At 32.8% G+C, this 16,297-nt stretch overlaps 1 protein-coding gene across 1 annotated transcript; it reads right to left on the reverse strand.

Annotated features, from left to right (window-relative positions):
* Positions 1–4,077: 4,077 nt before the first annotated feature.
* Positions 4,078–8,960, reverse strand: LOC123535035 (uncharacterized). Its single transcript, XM_053519072.1, has 2 exons — positions 8,822–8,960; positions 4,078–6,676 (listed from the first exon to the last, which is right to left on the reverse strand). The coding sequence occupies exon 2, from the start codon at positions 6,362–6,364 to the stop codon at positions 4,718–4,720; it is 1,647 nt and encodes a 548-aa protein (XP_053375047.1). The 5' UTR covers positions 6,365–6,676; positions 8,822–8,960; the 3' UTR covers positions 4,078–4,717.
* Between the last annotated feature and the right edge of the window lie 7,337 nt (positions 8,961–16,297).

The raw sequence follows: 16,297 nt of genomic DNA on the forward strand, positions 1-16,297 counted from the left end.
AAATGCAGTCAGTTCTTAAAAAGTTATTTAACATGTAAATCACTCAAAAGCTTGACCAGCCATCTTTGTCTTCAAGTAAACATATCAGTTTCCATGGCTTCAGTTACTTTCTCAGAAGAGGGAAAACGTGTTAATATGGAAACCGCTTTCACATAGAACCGTGGCCATAGTGCTAATGCAAGTGTATGACTGATATTGGAAGGAAAAACGATAATATTCGAGGTAGTGCTGGTGCTGTGCTGTACACTCCTGTGTCGGAAATAGTTCATATCTCAAGCACCTTATTAGTCATGAAAAATAAAAGGTAAGGGTAGATTTCCCGGAAGCACGGAACACAGCAAATACAGCCACTAGGGAGGCCCGCAACAATTAGAAACTGTAGTGGAAAGATATAGCAGACGGGTTGCTTTAAAAATCCAATTAGTACGTCTAAATTACATTGTATTTGCAATATAAAAAAATGCTACAGAGAAAGGGGTGGGGTGGTGGAGGAGGGGGAATCAACCAAGGTTCAATATTCCACAGGGAAAGCCATGTTACAAAAGAAACACAGCCTCCCGAAGAAAAAAACCTAGCATAAATGTTCTAGAAATTATAGTCATTTAATCCGTTTGGAATATCATAATTAAAACAGTCACTGAAATGTCTACATATAATCATATGAATAATACCTTGCGTTGGGATTACAGAGGACCGTACACTCTCGGTATAACAAATTATTATTTATGGACCGAAGACGACATTTATACATTTATTAATGTAAGAAGAAACAACTTTCACCTAAACAGTTCATATCATAAAATACTTCTCATGTTAATCAATTATTTATTAATTCCTTATATAAATCACCGGTCCATAGTTTCTGCTATGAACCGATCCATAGTTCAACGTTTAATTTCGCTAGGAAAAAGTAAAAAAGACAAAAAACATTCATTTCTGATGTCAACCCACATGATAGAAAACATGATATCACATTGCAGTCATATATACAAGGAGTGAAAGAAGAGAAGAATTACTTAAATACTTTGGAGTATAAGTTCTAATTCTTTATTGACCAGTCGACGTTTAATTATTCTTTATGAATAATTGTAAATCAAGATTGATTATATGAGTTTATGTGAAATCCCTATATCTTAAAGATTACATATCACATAAAATAAGGGGTTAATTTAATCCTGTGACAATATACTATCGCTAGTATAATGCCATGTCACTTTCACGGCCAAACAATTCAGCTGAAAGGTCCGCTGCACACACGATATTGTAGCCTTTCTACTGTGTGGGTGTGGGTTTGATATACATCAAAGATGCAATCTATATAGTGTTTTATTCTATAAATTTTCTTTTTAACAGGAGTATGTGAACTAATGAGAAACAGATAAAGTGAAACAATATGGAGGTCTGTTGCGCACTGTAATATCTTTTTTTCAAATAAGTATAATATATATTTATTAAAAAAAAAACAAAAACAAAAACATGATCAGTGTGCTGAATATATGAGCAAATGAATAATTTATAAGCGTATCTGACCCTAGGCTGCAATAATTTGTACAGTGGACTCTGACTCCAAGAATCTACAGAGGCAGCTGGCGACACTTACCGCTAATGAAGCATTATGAATGGTATTTTGCATTAAAACGAAATTTATTTGTAAATGGCAGTAATAAAGGAGAACTATAATTACAAAAAACATTACAAGAATGGATTGAATATAATTGCAACCAATTTTTGTTTCATTGGAATAAAAGTGTCATCGGAGTATTGAACCCCGACCACATTTGTGAAAAGCCACTACGCAACCGCTACATCATTCTAAGTAATTATAACTAATAGTGGTTTTAATCTAAAAAGGCCGAAGCAAATTATGCTAAGCTTCCTTATCGGCAGACGAGTCTATAAAATGAACTGTTAAACGTCAAAATCAAACTAGTTTTTATATTTGGCAAGTTATATAATAACAAACAAACAAAAAGTCATGCTTCACTTCTTTCAGAATCACTCCAAAAATCAACTTCCATTCTATGAATTGATAGTAAAATACAACTACTATCTAATATGTAAGCCTAAACACATTTATATTTCATATTAATCTTAAATAAAACATAGATTTTCAATTAGTTTAAAACATTCATTGAAAATAAATATCGGTAACGCAATGTTTACAGCAGATGACTTTTCTGTCTGCAGAAAATTATGTTCATCGGCGGGTATCTTAAGAGTTGTACAAGAAATGTCGGCTTTCTGAAAATTTGCTCTGCTACTCAAAAGAATTATTTATTGTATTAACAGGCAACATGTAAAAAAATCGTAATACTGACTGGGAAACTCCCTTTTCAGATATAGATAATCTGCAACAGGTTTCGTTATGATCTATGATTTCAATACGTCTTTCGAACTGACAGTGATTGTATCAAACTTCACAAAAGGTTAAATATCTCTAAGCTGAGTGCCAGGTACCCCAAAGTCTCGTTTCACTGTATCTTCTGAATTTAATCTTTAATTAAGACTTGTTTTAGTGAAAAGTACAAGCTTTTGGCTTAGAGAACCTAAATGCTAAGGTCATTTGAGGTGACATTCCATTCAATAGTATTTTTCTTTTTGACATTCCTTCCGTTATTAAGCTCCTTAGTTACACCATTTTGTTTCTTAGTATTCCTATGCACAACCCCTTTCCAACCTTTTCGCTATAACTCATCCACCACTTCATTCTATTCAACTCGAAACTTAGAAAAATATTATTTCATTAACCACGTGCTAATAATTCTCCTAATTGTTTAATAGTATTTCCAAAAGACACACCCGTCCCTAAGATTTTTATCTTTTTTTTATACTTCCTTTTTATTTTTTAACATTTCCTTATTGTCTAAATTGTTGTACTTCTGTTGGCACTTACCTCTGAAGCAATGGCTTATATGTAATGTTCAACAGAGTAAACACAGAATGGAGTTGTCTTGTCTGTTATGAACTAAAAGGTGGTGGTGGTTTTAAATAAACATCAATGATAGTAGCAACTACATTTTTTTCTTGAAATCGTGTGTTTGTGTTCTGATTGACGTTCACATCTTCAATTTTGTTGTTTGTAAGTTTGTTTAGTCACCACCAGTATGTATTGGGCGACAAGAAGACTGTACTACTGCAATTCCCTTGCATGCTCGTAAGCTTGCTGCATCTTTAAATTCAATACTTCATATTTTAATTTCGTTGTAAATGGGATGTAAACCAAAGTCTTTAGTATTGTTTGGTGCTGTTTATCCTGCACCGTTTTGGTGCGTCTTAAAACTCAAATAAACATAAGTCAACATATTTATGATACTATTCTAAAAAGCTTTGAACGATGATCAAAACTACAAGTGACACCAAAATCTACATAGAACTCGAAAATAATTAACGCTTATCTCAGGATTAGTGTTATTCTCCGTAAGTAGTTACCTGAAACTCATTAATTTTCGCCAATATTTTCGGGTGTTTTCGTTATTTTAGGCGATGATATTGTATCCTATAAATAAACTAAATAGCCAACAGATGACATGGTGGCGTAGGGACTTCTGCGCAGGTAGCCATAAGTTCGTAATTATTTCAATACATGAACAGTTCTTTTTAAATATTATATCACGTAATTCTATCGATTTCGCTTTTATTTCTACATTTTGTATGTAACATAGTTCATTTTTATTTTGTTATTTTCTGACAGTTTTGAACTTGTATTTATTTTACCTCTTTTCTTGGCTAATTTATTACAACATATCATACATATACCCAGATAATTCCTACAAAATGCAACTAATATTCACATACAAGAATGTTAAATACTAGTGCATTTCTTTGAATCAATTAACCACCAAAAAGGTCATTTACGTTTATGCGTGATAATAAGCCGGACATAAGACTGGTAGCGAAACGATTTAAAATAAAACACAGAAACAAACAAACAAACAAAAAAAAAACAACAACAAAAATCACCATTCGTGACAATAAGCCAGACTTGGTCCAAAGCGCTTTGTCAACAAGCTCTCTGCCAATGTGAAATGAAGTACGTTTAAATTGTATGTTAACATAAAATTAATAAGAAACGAATAATAAATATATGTACTTGCGTATGGCATGCATGTATTTGATGCTATCAAATGTACAGTATTCTGAACAAATTGTGATACTGTAAGGTTAACATGTGAACGACACTCCGATCTACATGGAATATGGGCGTAGATACTCACGGGGCCTCAAACATAAAAACACACACACACATTCGGAATATTGATTGGTTCCAGGTAAACACTTACGGATAATATATTCTACTAATCGAAGAACATAAATTATATTTTAAAGAACAGCTACATCTATCAATATGTTTTCTGAAATAATGTATTAGAAAGTAAAACTTATATGTATAAATAATTTAAGAGAACAAATGACTTTAATATTAAACTGTATTTCTCATTATTATCAAAATACCATAATAAAAACGAAGGTTCTGCATATGAAATTGAACATATATATCTGATGTAGATGATAAACTGGCATGTAACAAGGATTAGATTGTCTTTGCAACATAAAGTCAGAATAAAGTATTTTTGATGACATTCATAATGATATAGAGGCACTATCACTGGAAGGTAATTCTGCATACTCGCTGCTCTCCAGCAAAAACTTGCTTGAAGGTCTTTTGTTGATTTCCTTGAATTCATAATCATGTTTTGTCAGCAACTCTTCTGTAATATCATTTTCTGTTTTGCAGGTTTTTATTGTTTGTTTTATGCTTACATTCCGATTTGCATTTTTCGCACATTCTTTGAATCACAGGATTTATATCTGAAGCTAGTAAACGACTTTCATCACAAACAGGATCGACAATATTTCTACAAGATTTGGTCTTGCAATGACTGCACAAATAGATTTCAGACTTAGTCAATCCCGCCGATGAATCATCCATACTTCTTTTATTAACAGTATTACATGTTTCAACCGCGGTAGTTTTATTTTTAGGTTCAGAATCTATTCTCATATCCTCTTTCAACACATCGTCGTCTAACTCTCCGTCTGTTTCTTTCGTTTGCTTGTAATACTGAATCACTTCTACCTTTGGGTCGAATGGATATTTTGAAATCTCAAGAAAATCTGTTGAATTTGAACTTTTCCTGTTTTCGCCGTGTGAAATACTGGAATAATTTTCCCATTTACATGCTTCAATTTTATCACTGTTTTCACTCAATGTATTCATATTATCATCGATAAGTTGACTCTCTTCTAGCTGCAATGCCGAAGTGCTCGTACTTAGTCTATTTGAAAGTTTTTCGCCTAAGTCGCTATTACCTGCATGTCCTTTTGATTTACTTAAACTATACATAAAAGATTTGTTAGTCTGTATACCAACATCTACCATTTTTGTTTCTTCATGAGTTCCTTCTAATCTGCTAACTGTTGATGTTGTTTTAGATGATGTTGCTGTTGATGACTTTTTCAATTTAGAACGGATTAGTTTTTCGTGGTTTATGTTACCGTTAGGAGTTTTATTGTTGACTGTTATCGGAATTGTTTCAGTCAAAATTGAAACTCCGTTGTTATGTCTGATGGCAGGAGAATCGGGTAGGTGCTCACTGACAGTTTCCGCGCTGGAGGTTGAATAAAACCTTACATCTAAGTCGTCAATCGTTTCATCTGTTTTATTTCCTGTATATCTTAATGAAGTAACTTGTTTTATATATGTTTCACAATTCACATTTTTCTGCTCTATCCTATGCAGTGAGGATTTAAAACCACCGCTCTTTATGCAATCCTGCAGCCATGTTCTTATTGAGCTTAATACGTTTCCGTTGCCACCGTATTTCAAACTAGAAGAATATACCGTGTCGTAACAAGCCGCGGATGCTGATTCCAAAGTGATATCAGTATGACCGTGTTCCTTGTCGTCATCAGTTACGACAACTGCGTAGAAAAGATCGTCCTTGCTATCTCTCCTTGTATACTGTTGAAACCATTTGCAACATTTGATACAAGTTATAACTATAAAAACAAAGACAGCAACAGTTGGTATTATTGCTAAATTAAAACTTGAATGAATATCATCGACTTCATAATCACTTTCATTCGTTTTGTTATCAAACTCTTCTGTGGTATCATTTAGTAAACCTTTATTTTCAGTGAATTCACTTGCAGATATTTCTGTCATATGAATATGTTCATAAACCAAGGAACTACTAGTATTTATTTCCTGTACTGTTTCTGTAATATCCGTCAATTTCACCATTGTAGTAGTAGCGACTTCCACATTTGTTTTTAAAGTTGGTGAAATCCCATTTTCCGTTGCTATTGTCATATTTATGTAAAGAAATATTACCAGTATTAAACTGTTTAAGATATATTGCATAATTATGATCGCCAACAATTATTTCATTTATACGTCAGCAGCCATATCCAGTATATCCATTTGTTGCAATAATTCATATCCAACAGATTTATATAAATCTTTTCTCCTACCGCTACATATATTTGTGGCAATAATTCACACACTGATTCACGCTGTTTCTTGTTTACAAGTCACATCACCTCAAAGGATCGCTTAATTCGGTGCCGTAGTAAGTACAGAAATATTTACATAAGTCAATACATTTATACGTTCTCTATACAACATGCTGTATGTCCCAGGTGTTTTATCAAGTCAGCAGTATGTCCTCTATATCTGAAATAGCCGCAGTCACAAAACATTATTATATCTTCATGCAAGTGTGTGATTTAATTTATGTGAAAAGAGGGCTGTCCTATTTATTATAGATTAATCATATTAAAATATGATGTGGTTGACGTACTTTTTAAAAAATCGATGTTGCTCATTGCCTTCTGCATATGACCGGGAGTGATTATCAACTGGAGCGCACAACTAAATTTACGCAAATTATTATATGTCCACACGCATTTAGTGAATAATATGTATAATATACTGACCAAAGGTTAAAGTTAGTATTACCATTGATACAAAATATATACATTTAAGATACCGGAGACTGAAATTTATACAGACGCTCCAGGTCTGCAGTGAGTCACAGTCTTAAAAACAACCCAAGAAAACAAGTGAATGAAGTATTGCCATGCAAACATCCCCTACTGGAAGGTACTTAATTTTCTCTACTGCAGTATAACATTATGAACTGATATCTGTCAATGATGTATCAACAATATTGTACTATATGCATATACAATATGTTATAACAAAACACTTGGATTAAAATTTGCAAATACAAAAACCTACAGTTGTTGATTGTTTCATAACAGCTATAAACAAGAGTGCCAGGATGTCACACTATATGCCCGTCATAGCAAATTTCTTTACACTAGCACCTGTATTTTCATATGGATTTGTTTTGGCCCATTATAAAAAAGTTATAATATAAGTTATTTATAGTAACAACAAAGGGAAGTTAATCCTAAAAAAACTTCTGTATAATATAAGTCCATAATTTATAATATAAGTCCGTACAAAACTCTTTACCAGGTAGAGATAGATCAAAATGCATCTAAAAATTGGATGTAACATCCATGTTGTACCACAGAAAAGTGGTCTCGATTTTTCCCTACAAGTTACAATATAAGTAATTCTAAAAACAAAGGTGCCTCATGGTGGTAAACATTTGTGCCAAGTTACATCAAAATCCCTCCATGCATGAAGAAGAAATGCTCTCATCATGGGGAACATTTTTGTCAAGTAATATTAAAATCACTTGATGAATGACAGAGTTATGGACCGGACACGAAATTGCGGACGGAGGGACGGACTGACAGACGGACGGATGGAAAAGCGCATTCCTATAGTCCCCGAAACTGGTTTTCAACCAGTAGGGGACTATTAATTCAACTCAATTCAGTGCAGTTCTAGAAATCTGCGCTTCAGACTTAATGAGCTGTATAATATATCAATGTAAAAGAACCAGCATGATAATGAGCAAATGTAGAAAAAAGGGAAAAATAAATTACAGTGAGGTATCATCAAGACTTTATTTTTTGGACCACCAATAAAATTTCAGAAAAGGAAATAACTGTAATACAATTTAAATAGCGTTTAAATGTTTATACACATTGTTTATGAAGTTTTCCTGGAGCAGGATATTCAAATATCTCGGTTCAGCACCCTATCCTTTCATAATTTCTTAAAATAATGCTAATTGCAATTTTATTTGAAAATTTGTCTTGCTTTCATGATGTACAACATATATGTCACTAGGCATATCAATGAAATGAAAGTAGATAAAAGATTAATTTTCTTAGAACAGTATACAGCTCTTACGTTTAGTATCAATATTTATTTTTAGATACGTGCTTCCTTCGTAAAATGCAATTGTCACGATACTTCAACAAAAGTTTAGGTAAAATGTTACAAAGCTGTTATAAAAATGAATGTAAAGAAATAGTTGTAAGAAATAGTTTTAAGTTATGAAAAGAAGACCCATCAGAACCGAACCAGTTATACAAATTTATAACAAACATAAACCTTTTTTTGAATAATAATAATAATAATCAGACACGAGATTAGAAAAAAGTTGTAAGATTAGTATTTTATTCTTTAGAACAGCAATACTAAGGTCTTTTGTTCAGGAGTTTGCTTTAATCAAATGACTGAGAACTAGAATATTCGTTTTATAACATGACATAACATTATGTGTCTATCTGTGTAAGCTACAGTAATATGAACAATCATTTGTTTCCGGTTTATTTCGTAAACAGTTATTTGTTAAACCATAACAAAATGTGTACATGTATGCCTTTCATTACCAATTAGTACAAAATCAAATTGATTTGTTTATTAATAAGACAAAAGCAGTAGATAGTATACCTTTATCCTTTTTTGAGATATTTCTACACGAAACAAGATGATAATTGATATTCATTTATAAATTTTACTTCTCATTCATAATTACATTTCCTTCATGCACTTAACACGTCACTGAAGTGATTCAAGAAATTTGTATCATTTCTCGATAAGATCTAAACATAAACTACAAATATAACTTCCTCTTCACTCACATTCATATTGTATTTCACAAAAACATTTAAGTGTCCGATTGATATTAAATCAGTATCATCAGATGTTTTACATTATGTTTACTTTAGTTAAAAAAAACAAACAAACGTTGGAGTAATTCATAATGATTGAACAAGCTCCTCCAAGTTTTCTATATGTGCATATGTTAAACAGTCAGCATGAAAAAAGTTTGTTCTGTACATTACTGCGACATAAGAAAAATTGTTTCTTTAAATATTAAATAATGCTCAAAATACACACAGTGGCACATTACACCGTCGCAAGCAGGGTGGATTTAAGAATTAACGGTTCGAGTGGTATCAGTAAAAAAATACGTTCGCAAATGTTTTCGCTGACTGATTCTTGTGTTTTATTGAATCAAATCTAACAAATATAATGGATGAGAATTATTTTGCGAAGGACAGACTACAACGGTTTTTGAGACCAAAATCAACAGCCATTTTAAACCATACCTGTTCATCACATTACTGTTTGTTAAAGATTTGACAATGGAAGAAAACAAATTTTCCACACAGTTTGAAGTATATTTACATTATAATGTTAGTCCGGTATTGGTGATTTAGGTTAATTGGTGTTTGTACATGACTGAGATATTTTAAGATTCAAAATATGTGAACATTTTCGATGAACATTATTAAAATGTTTGACTGTTATTATAAAATATTATTTGGTTTCAAGTAGTTCAAAGCATGAAAATCTAAGTAAAATTTACTGTGTTATACACAGTTTTCCATTCCACTGTGATACATATTTTGTCCACATCATTTTTGTTTCCAACGAAAAATGCCAGTTGCATAACGCCGATGGGAAGCGGATACGAACATTTCGACCGAGGTTGCGATTATTCCAAAAACGAGGTTCTACAAAGTTTTTGAGCATATCTCAACACGAGCATGTGTTTTCTTGCATTCACTAAATGGGCATTGTAGATTTTTATACGTGTAATTTATAATAATGATACATAATGATAATAATAAATACGATACTCTTCGGTTATCGTCATTTTCATGTTTCACTATTACACCTGCACTCGTTACGGGCCGTGTTGCGAACGTAACTTGGGCTCAGTCTTAGTCAAATCCGGACCGATAAGGCAGCAAATCGATATACATGTAAAGGGAGATAACAGCTACATAGTGATATTGATGATATTAAGATGCCTCCGGATATTGTCAATCACTGGCACCAGAACAGAAAGAAAATACCTCTGTACATGTTATACCTTACCCCTAGGTATTCTATAAGAACCAAGGTCATGAAGGGGAAAATATGCTAACCCGTTTCAGTCGCGCATTTCATACCTAACACGCAAATCGGTAAATGTGCACTACGGATATCAAACAAGTGGTAATTTATCTTCCATTGTGTACCGGTCACATTTCTTCAATACATCTTATCTTAGAAAAACAACGCGTAGTTTATAGTTATTTCAACGTTACACAAAAAACTTGCTTGACCTTCCCTGGTAAAGTTCCATTCTAGATTACAAAACCATTCTGATTGGCTGTTGTGAAAATGTATGTCAATCGTCAATTTACTACACGTGTTCGCTAAAATGTGAAAATGCAGCATAAATGTGCAAAATGAATAAAATAAACAGAACAGATGCAGACCAATGTATGATTTCAAATTAAAGATCATATTCAAGATAAATTTCATTCATCATTACGAGTTTTAGTGTATAATTGTGATTTTCTAAAATTCTGTTTTTGTTTGTTTACATTTCGCCAAACATGTGCACACTGCCGTGACCTCTAGACCGGATGTTCATTAGGGAAGGTCACGCAAGTTTTTTCTGTAACGTTGACGAAAACATAAAATATGTTGATAATCTCAGCAATATGAAATACTGAGACAATGTGATTGGTGCACGATGGAAGATAAATTATCGCTTGTTGAGTATACTAGGTACCCTTTCACCGAACTGCGCGTTTAAGTTGAGAAATGTACAATTGGAACGGGTTAGTTTATTTTCCCCTTCATGACCATGGTATTTATAGAATACCTAGGGGTAGGGTATAACATGTACAGAGGCATTTTGTTTCTGGTCTGGTGCCAGTGTTGTCACCTATATGACTGGCGTTTTATTTCAATTTCAAATATAATAATGGAAGAAATTAAGCAAGCTTAATTAAATGACTTGTCAATTTAGTTAGAAGGGGCACTTCAGAAAATAATGAAATTCGTCTACTATGTCCAACATGTTGCATAGAAAACAAGTGCTTTGCTCAAAACGAATATTATCCTATCTGCCAGTTTCACAAGGGAAAAAGTGATCTCCAGTTCTAAATCTAAGGAGGTAATTGTATTCAGACTTTTTAAGGTTGAGCAAATATGACTCTAACCTTATTCCTTCTTTAAAACTAAAATAATTTAACCTGCAAGGAGGCGTGCCAGGGTTTTGTCTATCAAAATTTCTTTTACTTGGTTTTGCCAAAGAACTGTAAAAATAGTTATACTTCTTTGGTTTTGCAGTGTCTTTATTTGTATATTTTCCTGGTTTTCCCATATGTCTTCCTATCTGAGTAAGAATCTGTTTTATACATTTAGTCTATTTGGATTCAAAATTTGGTATTTGAAGCATATATTTGTAAATTTGATATGCTAAATAATTTCTGATTTCCTGTTATTAGTCTATTCCAATAGTTAATCATTCTACATTTGATTAAGACGTGCAGAAGGTAACGACCCAGTTCTGCAAAGAGACAATAAATAATTAAAACTATTTTAAAGAAGGGACTTTTCATAAGAAATAAAACAAGTTACTTTTTACTTAAAACAACATTTAATATGTAGTCACTTGAATCATAGTATTATAAACATTTTACTTTATAATAATACAATACCATTTTACTTTTTATAGTTAAATATAACAAATATTAGATCTAGCATTAAAAATCATATTTTCATTGCATACCCAAAAGTCTAATATACTTTTTAACAAACAAATTGTATGAAATTTGAAATATAATAAGGTTTTTGCGAAACAGCTTTTTTTTACATAAAAAGCAGTGTTCTTTATAAAAAAAATTTACTGCAGTCGTTCACGTTTCTAACATATTTACATTGTTTAAAACAAATATCGTACGTTTAAAAATGCTATTTATTACTTATATATTTATAGTACCAAAAAGAAAAAAGTTGTAATTACTAACAATGATATTGTCATGTCACGCTCTATATTCTTCGAGATTAATAACTGCTTTCGAGATTTTCGTTTTGGTATTTCTTGTTTTTTGTTATCGTTAGTTCATTCGAGATTTACAACACAAAGCGATAACACGCAGATTCGCTAAATGTTGACTGAGTATTATAAAGAAATACGGGAGATTTTCTTAATGCCATTAATTCTGTAGAATAATACATAACCGGTCTGGTGAGGTAGTGTATAAGAGGCCCATATTCACATTATATTTCTTAAATAAGTGGTTTATAACCACCCAGAAAGCTCTTTGAATGTTAAGTATAAATCAGATAAAAGGTTTCATTTTTTACAAAAGGAAATGATTCGTGAGGAATATCAATATGGTTTCATGTATTTCTATTGATTTTATAAATAAATTGAAAAATGTTCGATTTTTTTTAAAAAATAGTTTTTTTAAAGTTTAATTTCGGACCTTATATATAAACTGATATCTAATTATTTCTTTTATAAGATTATAGCTGGAGCACAAGACTTTCACGGTAAATCAGACTACAAAAAGACCTTACTGTTTGTGTGCATCTAAAATAAATTTAGTTAAAGCATAAATCATCTATTATTATAATAATATTTGGAGTCACAAGTTAGACGCATGCAAATATGGCATCCGATAAAGAGCCATCAACAACAATAACAAAAATGTCACTCCTGCATTATTTAGCAAAATAATAACCACACTGACTAAACATAAGCGCTTAGATAATTTCCGTTTTGCAATTCTTCATCTTTTTACTGTTTTATGTTTTTTACTCTTCATATGCAAAATTACAACAACATGTGTCCCTCAGAATATGTTGTACATTGCAAAGAAATCGTTTTTGTAGAGAGTTTTATTTACAAATGAGCAGTTGAGAAATGCCGCTCTCTTGCAAAGACTGATCGACGTGCTCAGTGGTTTGCCAACACAAATTAATAGAACAAATCTTGTTTAAAGAAATCAACAATAATTTGTGAAGTAAATGGTATTGTTAACAGTTTTCAATATTGGAGAAGAATCTGTAATAGTTTAGCGCCTCGGTCTACAGGGCAACGGAGTCTCATCCTGTATGGCAGCGAAATTGATGTCATTTCCTAGAACGTATTTCATAATAATGAGTTACCTTGTGTAAGTAGACAGGTTGTTCAGTTGTAGAGTAACTGAACGAATGTCATGATGTAATTGTTTACTAGAGGAGACCCGTTGTTGAAGTACTCAAAACTGCTTTCTATTCTACATGGAGAGGTTCTCACATGAGTTTCTTTACATACATTATTTTTCCGAGTTGAACAAATCAATGTGGACAGACACGAATGTAAGATTCTTTTTCACTCATACAACGTAAAACATGTCATGTATCAAGACATACGTTTCTTTGTACATGATACATTTATATGTGTGATATATGTATTCATTAAAGAATTATTTTCAGTGCAACCATAATACAACGTGCTATATACAACGTGCTATATGTAATTGTGTGTATAATGCGGAAATAATTTGCACAATTATTGTCTTTGGCAGCTTATATTCGATGTTGAAAAACAGCACCTTGCCCAAAACAAACAAATCTGAATTATATGCATATGTTGTCCGTCCGGTTATCACAGTAAAAATAGCATAAGCCTCTCAGCCGAGAGATTGTTAATTCGATAAGGGCAAGGGCAATATATTTGAAGTTTTTACCTAGATTATATTGGTACGGAATCAAAACATTCGGGGTAGGCCATCTAATTCCAGTAACAATACTGAGTATGTTTTCTGATAGATATTACTTTAGGTTGTCGATTGTATTTACTAATAATTGGATGTTAGAATGGTAAAAGGATCAACGTGTTTGGTTTTTACCAGACCATTAATAACACTGACCTGTTTCTTTTCCTGCAAACCTGATGACTATGATTGTAAATGCATTATAAATTTGTAACCAATGATATATATCCAGTATTGCAATGTACCAAATCACAATTAATAAGACGGTTGTATTTTTGCAAAAAATGACAATTAAAGCAATAACTGATGGAAATAATAATAATAGTAATTATAATAACAAAAAAAAAAAAAACAAAAATAAAAAAAAAAACACCAAAAACAAACGTATATTGTAGTAAAGTCTTCAATAAAAGCTGATCACAAATCCTGATTGCATCGTTTTTAGCAGTGTTACTGACATAGGCTACAGACGATACCTAAATTTAAATTCGAGAATTTCATTTTCAAAGTCCTTCTAATTACCAAAAAATAGGAGAATTTAAGCTTATAGGTGTGTTTCAATGATAGTGTACATATGCATGCATTTCAAAGCTCTTTGCTGCTATCCTGATGCATTTAATGAGAATATCTATGAAATGTTCCTTTGTCTTTCTTTTAAGTGTTGAGAGTTTTCTTTATCAATGAGCAACTTAGAACTGCCACTCTCCTGCAAAACATTATCGACGTGCTTAATGGTTTGCCAATACCAATTAACAGACAAATCCTGTTTAAAGATACCAACGAAACTTTGTAACGTAGATGGTATTGTTGGCAGTTTTTTCATACTGGGCAAGCAGCTGTGACAGATAAATAGTTCGGCCGATAGGGCAAGGAACGGTTGTCTTTCTTATAATGATGGATTGTGTAAGAAGTCCTTTTTCTGTAGAGCAGCGAAATAAGTGTCGTTACCTAGAACGTATTTCGTAATTAGGAATTACCTTTTGTAGAACAGACTGTCATGATGTATTTGTTTAGAAGGAGTTCATAATTAGGGGAGACCCTTATATAAGTATTCAAAATATTCAAAACTCCTTTCTTTTTGCTATATAGAGGCTCTCATATCTCTCCTGCGTAAGCAGCCAAGTTGTAGATGTAATGGTCTAGAGTGAGTTCATCCCTAGGGGAGACCCGTTATTTAAGTATTCAAAACTGCTTTCTATTCGATTTGGAGAGGTTCTCACATGAGTTTTTTTTACATACTGATTTTTCCAACGAGTTGTAACAAATCGATGTGTACAGACACGAATGTAAGATTCATTGTAACTCATACGACGTCAAATATGTGATAAAGCAGACGTGTCTTTGTTCATGACATTCGTGTACGTGATCTATTGTATTTAGTAAGAAGTTATATTTAAATGAACCCACAAAACAACGTGGTGCTATATATAATTATATGTATACTGCGGAAATAGTTGTAATATGTACCAGTGGCGCAATTATTGTCTTCGGCGGCGTATCTTAGTTGTGAAAAACGGCACTTAGCCCAAACCAAACAAACCTGAATTATATACATATGCACATGTTGTCCGTCCGGTTAGTTCAGTAGAAAGAACGTAAGTCTGTCAGCCGAGAGATCGTTAGCTCATTAAGGATGGGGACAACATGTTAAAAGATTTCATATGTTATCTTATTTTTGCTACGGAAATCACTACTTCAGGATTTGACCTATGACCTTGACCCCTAGCCGACCGGGTTCGAACCTGACGTGGCCTCTTTTCTCTAGGTACTGACTTGTCCTTTGCAACAAGGTATCATTTATTAAAATCGGACAGCAGGTTATGAAGATATGGCTTCTCAGACAAGGACCACCCCTCTATTTGATATATGAAGAAGTATGCATACTTTTACAAAAAAACTGATACATTTTGAGACGGTCCTCCGACGAAACCGTCGACGGTAAAATTATACAAGTTACATATCCGTTTAGACAATGTTTGAATTTAATATAAAAAAGTTATTACATTAAAATATCTTGTGTTTGGAACATTCTACAATTACTTGAAGTTAATGAAAAACACGGACATTTTCCGTACGGAAAAGTACGGAAATATTTTACCTTTTCACCGGTAGACAGGCGACATGCGATACGACATTATGAAAATGTCGCTTCGTATTGTCGAGCGTCACTTCGCGTGTCGTGTATCGTTTGGAATTGTCGCGCGTCGACCCTCACCCAAGCCCGAGACACACGACATACGATACGACATTAGGAAAATGCTGCTTCGTGTTGTCGAGCGTCGTTTGAGATTATCGCATGTCGTTTGATAATGTCGCCGTCGCATTTGCAGGGTCGACACACTACAACGCGAAGTGACATCGCGACATTACGAAG

This window comes from Mercenaria mercenaria, chromosome 12, assembly GCF_021730395.1.
Source record: "Mercenaria mercenaria strain notata chromosome 12, MADL_Memer_1, whole genome shotgun sequence".
Lineage (NCBI taxonomy): Eukaryota > Metazoa > Mollusca > Bivalvia > Venerida > Veneridae > Mercenaria > Mercenaria mercenaria.